The sequence below is a fragment of the Zalophus californianus genome, chromosome 15 (assembly GCF_009762305.2).
Source record: "Zalophus californianus isolate mZalCal1 chromosome 15, mZalCal1.pri.v2, whole genome shotgun sequence".
NCBI classification, from domain to species: Eukaryota; Metazoa; Chordata; class Mammalia; order Carnivora; family Otariidae; genus Zalophus; species Zalophus californianus.
In genome coordinates this window covers 69,249,516-69,263,497 of record NC_045609.1, presented here as the reverse complement: position 1 = coordinate 69,263,497, position 13,982 = coordinate 69,249,516, and the positions used below count along the sequence as shown (strand labels likewise).

At 34.1% G+C, this 13,982-nt stretch overlaps 1 protein-coding gene across 3 annotated transcripts in view; it reads right to left on the bottom strand.

The window, feature by feature from the left end:
• The window catches only part of PDCD4 (programmed cell death 4), a 28,426-nt gene that overhangs the window by 2,271 nt on the left and 12,173 nt on the right, over window positions 1-13,982 (bottom strand). For all 3 annotated transcript variants that reach the window (XM_035724256.1, XM_027596178.1, XM_027596179.1), the window contains exons 4-11: window positions 12,685-12,779; window positions 10,697-10,810; window positions 7,953-8,174; window positions 6,033-6,130; window positions 5,024-5,138; window positions 1,797-1,904; window positions 1,431-1,541; window positions 469-608 (exon numbers count right to left, since the gene is read on the bottom strand). In XM_035724256.1, coding sequence (XP_035580149.1) covers window positions 469-608; window positions 1,431-1,541; window positions 1,797-1,904; window positions 5,024-5,138; window positions 6,033-6,130; window positions 7,953-8,174; window positions 10,697-10,810; window positions 12,685-12,779 — 1,003 coding nt within the window. The remainder of the gene's footprint in view (window positions 1-468; window positions 609-1,430; window positions 1,542-1,796; window positions 1,905-5,023; window positions 5,139-6,032; window positions 6,131-7,952; window positions 8,175-10,696; window positions 10,811-12,684; window positions 12,780-13,982) is intronic.

Here is a 13,982-nt window from a genome sequence, read left to right as displayed (position 1 = left end):
CATGAAGGAGAAAAAGGAAGTCACATGGAGTACAGGAATGAGCATAGATCTTTGAAGCCAGGAAAGGTCTGGATTCATCCTTGGCCTCTACCATGTGTGACCTTAGGAAAGGTATACTACACTTCCTTAAACTTCAATTTTCTCCTCTTACTGGTGATAATATCTATTCTGAAATAATATTTCAAGTACTTAGAACAGAGCCTGGTACACAGAACTACTACACAAAGTTAGTTTCCTTCCAGTGAACAAGGACTTCATGAAGTAGCCCTGTATAGATTTACAAGGGGGCAAAATAAGCTTTGCCCTTGTTTTTACATAAATTCAAAACAGATGATTTTCACTTGAGAGGCTTTAGGGGAGATGTTATTTTTCTGACAGAATTCCAGAATTTTTCTGGAATGACAGAAAATTAGCTTAGCCTTCCCAAGCACTCAGCCAGTATCTTATGTGAAAAAAGTAATAAAGTACCTTGAAGGACAAAGATCTCTGAGTTGTTTGGAAATTATTCCAGCCTGAAAACATTCTTCTACAAATCGCTCAAGCACAGAGTATGAATGTGGGACATCCAGATTAATGTCTGGAATTTCATTGTAAATTCTCTCATAACCCTAAAACAATAAAATTATATACAGAATGTTAGCCCATATGAAATACATAATGCCATACAACCCATCACTGTCATCAAGCTACATTTAAGGCCTTAACTGTTCATAAAATTAGAATGAAGTCAGATCTGATCCTTGAAAAGTATTAACAGCAGGTATATTTGTCATAGAATGTCTTCTTTAAAATTGTTCTCTCAAAAGAGTTTAGGTAGACATCCATCAGACATTGGACACATTTCTTCACCAACTACTTCTCCATATACATTTACTACACTTTTAAAAAATAAGGGAAGTAAGAACCTCCCCAATATTTTAAATAGGAATAAATTAAATACTTTAAAGTATATTTGTTAAAAGATCATATTCATGTTTGTTTCTAGATATAAAATAGAAACTATCATATCTTTAAAAGCAGAACTCTTGAGGAAGAACAATCACATCTTAAAAAACCCACTAAAGTGTTACTTGTAAGAAATGGCGACAAGAGGTCAAATAATCACAACCATTAAAAAAACAAACAACTGGGCGCCTGGGTGGCTCAGATGGTTAAGCATCTGCCTTCGGCTCAGGTCATGATCCCCGGGTCCTGGGATCGAGTCCCACATCGGGGTCCCTGCTCCTTGGGAGCCTGCTTCTCCCTCTGCCTCTCTCTCTCTCTCTCTCTCTCTCTCATGAATAAATAAAAATCTTTAAAAAAAGAAACTACAGGCACAATACTATTAAATATACCTAAAAGAACATTTCACTGATAATTCATAATCTTTATTCAATCATTATACATTTAAGGTATGAGCCTAAAATTGTTCAAAATAATGTTATACTTACTCTTTTCATTTGGTCTAGAGTAATGGTAGAAGATTTCCAAAGAGATTTTAATAAATCCAAAATCATCTTAAATGTACTTTCTCCAGTTGACTCTAAAACCATTACAATGGCCTAAAAATTGAATGAATGAATGAACAAATGTTTGGTCATTAATTCATATAAAGAAACTGCTCCTAAAATGTATCAGATTCCTTTTGTCTGATATGTAATTATAATCATCATAAAAATTTAAAAACAACATACTCCCTTAACATTAAAATTAAAAAAAAAAGATGTATGCTATTAAAGAAGCATTAAGTCACTGTGGTACAAAAAGGAACACTTAATAATTCTCTTTGGAATGCCAAAGTAATCAAGTAACCTTACTTCATATACAAGCTCATGGTGAAAATGAGGTACTTCCAGTTCCTTGAGGCAATGTTCAGCTTCAGATATGTCTCCAGAGAGTAAATACTCTTTCAGCAGCATATCAATCTATTAAATTTAAAAATTGAGATATGTTAGAATTCCTAGTTTTTATTTTTTATTTCTTAAAGATTTTATTCATTCATTTTTAGAGAGAGAAAGAGAGTGCACACGTGCACACGAGTAGGAGGGAGAAAGATTCTGAGGCAGACTCCACACCAACCAAGCACAGAGCCCGAGGTGGGGCTCCATCCCACAACTGCCAGACCAGGACCTGAGCCAAAACCAAGAGTCTGACGCTCAACTGACTGAGCAACCAAGGCACCCCTAGAATTCCTAACTTAAAAGAAAAAAGAAAAAAAAAAACTGCTTTTTGCCCACAGGATTTACTTACTCTCAAAGCAGGTCACAAACAGCTATGTAAGAACATACAGACTTGACACCACACTATCACAACAAATATTTTTTCATAATTAAAAAGTAAACCCCCGGGCGCCTGGGTGGCTCAGTTGGTTAAACGACTGCCTTCGGCTCAGGTCATGATCCTGGAGTCCCAGGATCGAGTCCCGCATCGGGCTCCCTGCTCAGCAGGGAGTCTGCTTCTCCCTCTGACCCTCCCCCCTCTCATGCTCTCTCTCTCTCTCATTCTCTCTCTCAAATAGAATTAAAAAAAAAAGTAAACCCCCAATTTTTAAGTGGTTCATAATTATAAAGAAAATGCAATGCTTCAGTGTGTCTTAATAATCACTGAGATCTAGGAGTAGACTTAAGATGTACATGGCCTGAGTTATGACCATAATGCTTCAATGTTCACTGTAAAACAAGGAATTTTAAAGACCACTAGAGGGCACTGACTGAAAGTCTCAAGATACATTTTTAATAAGGTGTCACAAACTTTCACTTCCATCAGGATGACCTTAATAGTGCACTGGCAGCCAAAAAAATGAGTGATGATAACAGAGCAAAATATCCATATACTTTCTCTTTTCTCTACAGCTAAGGATTTGAAACCAATTATCTAAGATGTTCATCAGTAATTCGGCTTCTAGTTGTAGCTAAAGAGGCAAGACCTGACTTTCTTGTTCAAATACAATAACCTCTATGGCTCCAGAGAAAAGGAGGAAAAAGTTTTCCAGCATAAAAACTTCAACAAGAATGTTATTCCTAATACACTGCCTGTTAAAATCACCTTTGCGCCTAGTACACACTCAATGAATGTTGGCTGAATGAAGTAAATAATCTCATTTAAGTATCTTTGACTTCAACTTCTGCAATGCATTTTCATGAAAGGTAAAGTAAAATTTATCAGTAGAATACATCCTAATGAGTAATTCCTATTATCCTGCTTTAGGAAGGTAAATATTTAAAGCATGGCACTTGAATAACATGTTTTTACTTCATAATTGTAAATTAATACATTTTATTATTTAAATTATATCATTTAGAGTTTTGTAACTTTGTTATGCAACTTTAAGTATTTAAATGTTTCCCATTAGGTTCCATGCATTTTTTTGAGAATGATAAATTATAAATACATGTATACATTTCTAAAAGTCTTTGTCTAACTCATCCCTCCATGCAAAAAGAAATGAATATCCAAATAATGTGAACCTTAAACTCATATTGGTAGTTTTATTTCAATTTTTATCTTTGTACTATTTTTATCTTTTATACTATTTTTTGTTTGAGATAATTCACATAAAATAGTTTGACAGTTTCTCAAAATACTAATTTTAGGGGAGTATTACCATCTTTTTTTTTAAGTTTTTTTTTTTTGTAATCTCTACACGGAACGTGAGGCTCAGACTCACAACCCTGAGATCAAGAGTCACAAGCTCCTCCAACTGAGAAAGCCAAGGGCCCTGAGTATTACCACCTTAACAATATTACGTCTTCCAATCCATAAATGTAGGATATCTGGGTATCTTTCTATTTATTTAGGTCTTAATTTATTTCAACAATGTTTTGCAGCTGTTGGTATATAAGAATTACACTTCTTTTGTTAAATTTATTCCCAAATATTTTAATATTTTTTATTCTATTGTAAAAGAAACTGTTTCCTAATTTCACTTCAAAACATTCATTGCTAGTGTACAGAACTAGAACTGAATATTGTATATTGATCTTATAACCTACAACCCTGCTGAATTCATTTATTAATTGACAGTTTGGTTTTTGTTTTTTTGTACATTCATTCAGATTTTCTATATGCAGATCTTGTCATCTGGGAATAAAGATAAGTTTTACTTCTTCCTTTCCCATTGGGATGCCTTTTATGTCATAATCTTGCCAAAATGCCCTGGTATCTTGACTGTGTTTATACCCAATCTTCCCAACAACTTGAAAAATTTTTTAAAACCAGATGTTGCAATCATGACATTACAAACACCAAGTTATCTAACTTTAAGATATATAAAAGCAAACTGGTCAAAATCTATACTCCTTAACGCCCAAACTAAGTACACATATCACTAAAAGATTAAATATCGAAACTATAGTCGCATGAAAAGATTATACTCAAAAATCAGAAGCACATGAGCTATATAAATCTTCTAATTTTCTTAACAATCCGCAAATAAGATTAAATACTTTTTCTGGTTTCCTGTTATACAGCATTACTTTACTGCCAGAAAGAAAGATCCATAGAAAATAAATCTGGCATTTTAATGCAAAAATCAATCATTTTTACTTTTAAAGCATGCATACAGGTAGCAAACTTCCTTATAAAAATCTATCACTCTGATCTACTCTAGTGTTCATAATTCATAACTTATGATCTCAGAGTATCCAGTTTCAAATTACTCATTTAAAAATGTATTTACTGAGTAACTATAAAATAGAAAGTCTTACTTTGACAGTATTTGAAAAATTTTAAACACCAATATAAGAAAAGACTTCAGGCATTCCTTTGAGGTTCAAATACAGCCCTCTATGAAAAAAAGCCCTTTTAACTTAACTCAGTCTTATTTTTAAGTCAGGGAAACCATAAAAATTTAGTAAAAATTAAATAATTCTTGTATAATTTATAGCAGTAGGGTATAAAGCCAAATATACAAAGGTTATCCAATTTTCCATGTGTAGCTTTAAGACTGAACCTAATTTTTGTCTGCAGAAATACCAGCTAAAAATAGTTTACTTCCCTAGAGAAATACATGTAAATTAAGTTAAAGACAATACCCAGTAGTTACCTCTTTAACAAGGTGATTAACAGACTGCTGCCCACCTCCAGAACCCCACACACTGTCTTTGCGCTTTCCACCTTTAGACATACTCAGGAGCACAGTAGCCTTGTCCAGAGCAGCTCTACCAAAAAAAAAATAAGTAACAACAATAAATAATTTTGGCAACTTGGACATGCTTGAGGCTGACCTAAAAGCTTTCATGTAACCTAAAAGCAACCTAAAATTCAAAGGTCTTTTAAAAAACTACTTTTTAAAATAAAAAGTTGCGAACAAAAAAAAAAGTTGCTTTTCATGTTAATGTTCTCATACTCTCTTCTTTTTTCAGTCAACAAAAATCTAACCTTATTACAAATTAATTCATCTGAGGAGAAACATTTTGTGTAAAACTTAACTTTTACATAGATCTATGCCTTCCCACCAGGGCAACCATTCCACTCTGATCTGAGAAGTCCGAGAAAATTAAGTTAACATCTACACCTGGAGAAAACCTAACACATGGCTAAGACCAAATCTAAGTTTCCACAAAGTTATAAAAATCACACAGGATGACTCTCAAATATTACGTTTAGCCTAAAATTATACCAAAGAACAAGAGTGGAAAACATTATTTCCTAGTATTACTGTAGCAGATAAATATAAAATAAAATTGAAAATGGGGCTCCTTTGTTAATACTGTCCATCTTACTAGAATATTAAATAATTACAGAATGTAAAAACTTGAACAGACCTTAAATATTCTCAGTCCAATCGTTCCATTTTATAAATAAGGAAACTGAGGCCCAGGGAAGAGTGGTTTGACATAAAGGTAGCTAGGTTTAGCTAATCCCAAACTTCTACATTATAGTACTGTCCTCTTCCTGTTATATCATGTCAACAATCTCTCAATTTTGTTTTAGCAGTGAAGAATGCACACAAATGACAAACACAATGTCTGATTAATCCAAATGTCATTTCAATAAAATCCTATAGAATTTTCCCCTTTTGAAATTCTAAGTAGAAAAATTAATTTACTTACCTAGCCTGTACACAATCTACAGTTCCTTTGTAACTATCAATATAGGTATTACATAAAATTCCATCTCCAACAGCTCTAGCAATAAACTGGCCCACCAACTACAATAAGAAAAAAAAAAAAAAAGCTATATAAAAAAAATCTAAAACCTTTATAGGACACAATTTCTAAATGCATAAATGATGAAGACTGGCTGAACTACACAGTCAATATCCAAGATATACTGGAATATTCAAAGACATCTATTTAGCACCTGCTAGTTATGCTCAGCATACTCTCCCACAACTCACCCCTCAACATCTCTGCACACTGCCTGAAACATAGTATATCATCAAAATTACTTGTTAAGCCAATGGCCTAAATTTAAGAGAACAAACAAAAAAATGGGACTAGGTTTTCTCAAAAACTGATTAAAAGAATTTATTGTATGGAGAAAACTTGGTGTAGAAATTTCTGTCTGAAAGTATATTCATAGCATTACTTCTTGTTGTTGTTGTTGTTGTTAAAGTAGGCTCCATACCCAATGTGGGGCTTGAACTCATGACCCTGAGACCAAGAGTCACATGTGCTCCACAGACGAAACCAGCCAGGCACTCCTTTTCATAGCATTATTTCTTATAAAAATTGGAAACGACTTTAGTGTCTAACAATAAAGGTGTGGTTAAATGATACATAAGATGGTACATTATGTAGCCGTTAGGAAATACGTTTACCACATTTTATGGTGTAAGAAAAATTAAGTTTGTAAAATAGCATATACAATATAATTCCATTTTCTTTAAAACAAAAAAATGCAAGGATATATAAAAACCATACATTGATATATACCCACAAAAAGTAAAATAGATTTAACACCAAAATGTTAACAGTGGTTATTTTTGCTGGCCTTGCTTCCTTTTGACCTTTATTTTTCAAAAATTCCATTATATGAATTTATGTAATCATTTTTTTAATATGAGTACTGCTATAAAAAGAAAAAAAAAGGGGCGCCTGGGTGGCTCGGTTGGGTGACTGCCTTCGGCTCAGGTCATGATCCTGGAGTCCCGGAATCGAGTCCCACATCGGGCTCCCTGCTCAGCGGGGAGTCTGCTTCTCCCTCTGACCCTCTTCCCTCTCGTGCTCCCTATCTCTCATTCTCTCTTCTCAAATAAATAAAATCAAAAAAAATAAATAAAAAGCTTAAAAAAAAAAAAGTCCACATCTGAATCATTGCTCAATACCTTACACAGACTACTGTCTGATATAGAAAAGTATAACAGAAACAGCACTTAGGAATTAACCTACCTATTCCTATTCCTAAATTAGTGTTTAAGTAAAATGCTCTTACTTTGATTTAAAACTTTGGTTAAGTAAATAGCAACAATTTCACACATTTTCAATTTCAAACCAGAAAGTCACATTATAGTATCAGCATGTATTAAATCTAATAAAAGTATAAGGCTTTGAGGACAGAATCTAAATAGAAACATAAATTCATAATTTTCTAATTATTTTCCCAAAGCTACAAAAGGGTACAGACTTATTTATGATTATTTTTATAATAAACATCAGTCAAGCCAAATCAATCTTCAATTTTAACAATCTACATATTTTTGAAATCCTAGCTCATACAATGGCTTAACCACATGTAACAGAAAATATACAGACAGCAAAAAAAAAAAAAAAAATGACCTACAAACTATACAGAGCATGGGTGGAAAAGCAGGATATAAAATTATAGTATGATGAAAACTATATTAGAAAAAGAAAAGAAGAACAGCTAAACAAAAATACACTAAAATGTCAGAGGACTATTTTTGTGTGGTAAAAAATATGGGTCATTTTGTCCTCTTTATCTACTAAAATTTCCTAGGAGCAGGTATTATTTCTATAATTTGAAGTGTAATGGGGGAGAGAATGAATAAAAAGAAGAGTCATACAAACCTGTGGTGCTCTAGGAGTATCCAATGCCAATTCAGGTAGATCTTTCAATAATTTGTCAAATGATTTTTCTACATCATTTGTGCTCATTACTGTCCCACAAAGGTCAGAAAGAAGCTTAGATGTCATTTCTCTATGACTAGCCTTTCCCTCCAATGCCAAGGACACTGCCAACACTGGTACTCCACTTTTCATTTCACCAAGATTTAAATCTCTCAGCATTTCCTATTAAAAAAAAAAAACTAACTGAAAAGTATATGTCACTGCTTTTAATTCAATATAATTTTATTTTTGAAAATTCAGCATTTTATCCATATATCCTTACCTTTTCCTCTTTGGAAATAATCAGAAAAGCAGTCAATTTTGTAGGATAAGATAAATACATCTTTCTGTACATCTAAATTAGATACTGATCCACTTTTTCAAGCTTTTACTACCTGAACATCACTAAACTCAAGAATGTGAATTACAGGGGCGCCTGGGTGGCTCAGTTGGTTAAGCGACTGCCTTCCGCTCAGGTCATGATCCTGGAGTCCCAGGATCGAGTCCCGCATCGGGCTCCCCGCTAAGCGGGGAGTCTGCTTCTCCCTCTGACTCTCCCCCCTCTCATGTGCTCTCTCTCACTCTCTCAAATAAAAATAAAAATCTTAAAAAAAAAAAAAGAATGTGAATTACACCTAAAACAGGATTAATCTATATATTCCTAGTAAGTTTGGTGTTAGGAATTATTTAACCCTGTGTCTTATAATTTTTTTTTATGTAAGTAACCTCTATACCTGACATGGGGCTCAAACTCATGATCTCAAGATCAATAGTCACATACCCTTCCAACTGAGCCAGTCAGGCGCTCCTCATTTCTAGGAATATTCTATGAATATTTGTGGTGAGACTCATTTTACATTATCGTAAGCTGTTTATATAATATATAATCTACTTTTCCTCAAAGTTTTCTCTTCACACTAAAGCTTACTTTATACTATTCATATAAAGTTTAAAAGGAGATCTTAAACTATTGTTTTTAAGTGGAATTATTTCTTTAAATGCTGGGATTAAGTTAAAATTTCCTATTAAAAATATAATAGCAGCTGCTAATACTAACTACTGTATATAATGTATCAAGCATTGTAACAGCCACTTTAGTTTCTATTATCTTATTTAAGACTCAAAACAACCCTTTTCAGGGAGGTATTGTCATCATACCCAAAGCAATGAAAAGTTAAGTATTTGCTGAGGACATATAACTGGAGTGGCCAAGTTGGAAGTGGAACACAGGCAGTATGACCCTACAAGCTATTTAGAGGGTCTTCCTTTTTACTTATAGTTCTCAGAGTATTTAAACCATGTTATACTACTAAAAGGGTGCCAAAACTATTGTCACAGCCACCTAACTGGTGTCCTGGACTGGGCTTGAACAACTCACTCACTGCTTTTAAACATGATACTTCTTTCTGGGAAACTCTTCAACCGTCTTACCCTGGCAAACTTATCATTCTTACATAGCTCAGAATCATCTTTTCTATTACTCTCCATTTTATGCTTCCATAACACTCTGCTTATAGTACTACTCAGTTAATAAATACATAGTATACCTCTAGTCCCATGCTAGGTAGATAGGATTTCAATAGCTTACCCTTACAGGACTTAAACTCTTCCTCTAAAATAGAAGGCTTCACATTATATATATCACTTCCCTCACTTGACTGAGCTTCATAAGGGCAGGAATCACCTATTACAAATTCCTTCACATGGTATGCACTGAAAAAATATTTGTTTTATATTTAAATCCTACAAATCTAAGGATGTCAGACCTCATGGTATCAGACAAACCAAGAAAGCCCAGTCTGAAGTATAAGACTGTAAATTATAAAAGCCTTTCGAAGAGTTGCAATTAAAGAAAATAAAATAAAAAGAGTTGCAATTTTAGTACTTTAAGTCCAAAATCCTAGTTAGGTAGTTTTATTTTACCTTTTTAGATTTACTTTATGAACAATTCATAACACAGGAAATGTTTCAAAACACATGCAAATGATGTTTCAAAAACACATTTATTCTTGGGGCGCCTGGGTGGCTCAGTTGGTTAAGCGACTGCCTTCAGCTCAGGTCATGATCCTGGAGTCCCGGAATTGAGTCCCGCATGGGGCTCCCTGCTCAGCAGGGAGTCTGCTTCTCCCTCTGACCCTCCCCCCTCTCATGCTCTCTCTCTCTCTCACTCTCTCTCTCAAATAAATAAATAAAATCTTAAAAAAAAAAACACATTTACTCTCTTGGTTTCTGTTTACATTCTTATTCAAATCTTTGTATCTTTGTGTTCTTTTTCTTTTGGGCAGAATACAAAGATAAATTTTATCTTAATCCTGAGCATTGAAATAAATGTCAAAAAAAGAGAACTAAATCAGTCATTTTTACCCGAGATCCCTGAAGAGATTTGAGAAGATCCACAGATGCTGGAAATTGTTAATATTATTTTATACACTATCAATTACAAAAATATATAATTGCAAAAATTATTAAAATATTACTGTGCCATTTTTCAGGGAAAGAAATGGCATATAGCCCTCATCACATCCCAAATAGGAAAGAACTAATCTATATTACGGAAATTTTACTCCATCATAGAAATTCATTTATGCAAAAGAAAATGCTTAAACTTATTCAGTGATCCAAGATCATTTTGGATATGATGTTCTGCTTTTAATAGTGTTTTCTTTACTATATTAAATAAATCATACTTGCAATTTTAAACCTACCGCAACTTCATTAGTATCTCCATGCTCAAAATATTCCTGTATGATTGGTGTTAAAGTCTTCTCAAATGCTGTTTCATCCAAAGGCAAAACTACAGTTTCATAAACACAGTTCTCCTAGGAGGGAAAGGAGGTGAAAGAGTTATAAATTAATGAACAAAATATTCATATAAACTGAAATCTGTTTTGTTTCTTACTTTATTTTTTTTCATGTTCTTAGAAATATTTCCATGTCCAACAATTAGCTAAAATAGATAAGTATATACAAACAATATGGAAGAAAAACAATCTAACATATACCCTGGTAATTTCCCGTCTAAAATTCTCATCACCATGAATTATCTCATGCAAAGACAGTACTTTAAAAAAGATGTGACAGGGGCGCCTGGGTGGCTCAGTCATTAAGCGTCTGCCTTTGACTCAGGTCACGATCCCAGGGTCCTGGGATCAAGCCCCCGCATTGGGCTCCCTGCTCAGCGGGGAGCCTGCTTCTCCCACTCCCCCTGCTTGTGTTCCCTCTCTCGTTGTGTCTCTGTCAAATAAATAAATAAAATCTTTAAAAAAAAAAAAAAGTTGTCATAATGTCTGGGGTTTGTTTCAAAATAATCCAGAGCATGGAGGTGTGCGGTGCATGCAGGGGAATACAAGAGGAAAAATAAATGGAGGTACAGGATAAAACAAGACTGACCATGAGTTATTAATTACTGAAGTTGGTAAAGCCGGGAGACAAGTACAAGCATGTTCGTTACACTATCCTACTTCTGTATAAGTTAGAAATTTTCCATTAAAAAATAAATATATATATATGTTCATTATAAAATCTATTAAAAATTTACATGCTCATGGATGGACCTAAGTGAAATAAGACTGAGGAAGACAAATACTACATGACTTCACTCTTATGTGGAATCTAAAACAAAAACAAATAAACAAAAAAAGAATCAGACCTGTAAACAGAGAACAAACTGACAGTTACCAGAGGGGAGGGGCAAGATTGGTGAAGGGGAGTAGGAGAAACAGGCTTCCAGTTATGGAATGAGTAAGTCATGGGAATAAAAGGCACAGCAAAAGAAGAAAAACAAAATTTACATTCTCAACATTGAAAAAAGATAGTCATGTTCCCAAAATAAAATTTACCATAGAATTACCAACCTGAACAGTAATATTTTAAAAGGAACCGAGTATCTATAACTCTTTTATGATGTTCAAAAGAATATATATTCTTCTCAATTATCATTACTATAGAAACAACTCAACAGAATTTATTGAAAAATAGTCAACTTGGGGGTGCCTGGGTGGCTCAGTTGGTTAAGCATCTGACTCGGTTTCAGCTCAGGTCATGATGTGATGGGTCTTGAGTTCAAGCCCCACAGCGGGCTTCACACTCAGCAGGGAGCCTGCTTGAAGATTCTCTCCCTATGCTCCTCTCCCAATCTCTCTCTCTCTCACATAAATATTTTTTTTTTAAATAGTCAACTTGGGGCACCTCAGTGGCTCAGTCCATTAAGTGTCTGCCTTCGGCTGAGGTCATGATCCCAGGGGTCTGGGATTGAGACCACATTGGGCTCCCTGATCAGCAGGGAGTCTGCTTCTCCCTCTGCGCCTCACCCCACCTCAAATAAATAAATCTAAAAAAAAAAAAAAAAAAATCAACTCAATAATCCTAAGTAAATCTGTAAAGACCTACTTTTAACTCACTTCAGAAATGAAGTGAAACTACACATATATCATTATCAGTTCATTTGGTTTCCTAATCCAAAATTTACCTAAAAGTCCAAAAGGACTGAGTACCTGTATGATTTAGATACAGATACTAATGTATACACACACACACACACACACACACACACACACACTACAAATCACACATATGTGATCTGACAGCACAGAGTGTAAATAAAGAATGTTATGAGTAAACTACAGACATGAAGTCAAAAAACTTACTAGCGTTTTAAACATAAGATTAAAAAAATAAAGTAAAACACTGATACCTGGTCGTCGTCATAGTTAGGATCTTTCACATCCACCTCCTCCACATCATATACCTGTCCAGGTGTACCCCAGACACCTTTGCCTCCTGCACCACCTGAAGAAGTTTAGAATTGAGAAAGAACACAAAGTTCATAGTTCATAAATTTTAACTGAAATCTGAAATAATTCTAGATATTCAGACATTAAGTAACAGTTAAAAAACTGCATTTTAATTTCTATGCCAGTTTTTTTCTCCAGTTGAATTATACTTTAAACCTTTTTTCTTGGATCACTGCTTTTTCAGTAATGATTAGATATTATATATTTTATAACCTATTTCTAAAACATCAAGTTGAAATAGCTTATAAAGTTAAAACTAAAAAGGCAGATGCTTTAAAATGAGAGCAAAAACAAAACAAAAAAAGATCAGAAAACTAGGTATATCAGGGACCCCAAAAGTGTGATAATGTAGCTGAGCTCTAAATTTTATTTGATATTTCATAAGACCAAAACAAAAAGACGTATGTTGAGCCAATAAGATGTGGCACAGGAAACTCAGTAAGGGTGAAATCACTTAACAAAGAAGCAGTTTCCACTGTAAGTGTTTCAAAGTCAAATACTCTTTAAATATAATAGTAAACATTAAACTATACTTGAAAACTGGCAATATGTTACGAATAACTAAGCTATTTAAGCACTAACTGCACTGATCATTATTTCTCTGTACTTCTATTCACAAACTAACCAGATGAAGTTTAACAATCCCAACTTTCAAAGTGGTTTTTCTACATAAATTTATTGAAATATTTTTATAACACTTAATAGATTACATTATTTTTAAGGAACTTTTCAGTATCACCAACTTTTTTTGAGATTTTATATCAAGACTAGAGTAAAACAGAATCTGATTATTAGGATTCATTTTGATCTAACCAATGGTTGTAGAGCCATTCAACAAGAACAACAGTTTTTGATCAAAAAAACATTTTATAAGAATCCTAGGCTATAAACTGAAGTTCACACCATTCGGAAGCTGTGAAATCTCCAAATTATATCAAAACCCTACCACAGACCAAAGCTAACATCCTTCAACAACAAATACTTATCTACAACTGCTAGTCACTACTCCAGGCACTGGACATAGCAGTGAAAAAATGGACCATTCCTAGGGTACCTCAGTTAAGTGTCTGCCTTCGGCTCAGGTCATGATCCCAGGGTCCTAGGATGGAGCCCGTGTCCCGCTCCTCACTGAGCAGGGAGTCTGCTAGAGGATTCTCTCTCTCCCTCTCCCCCTGCCCCTCCCCCTACTCATGCTCTT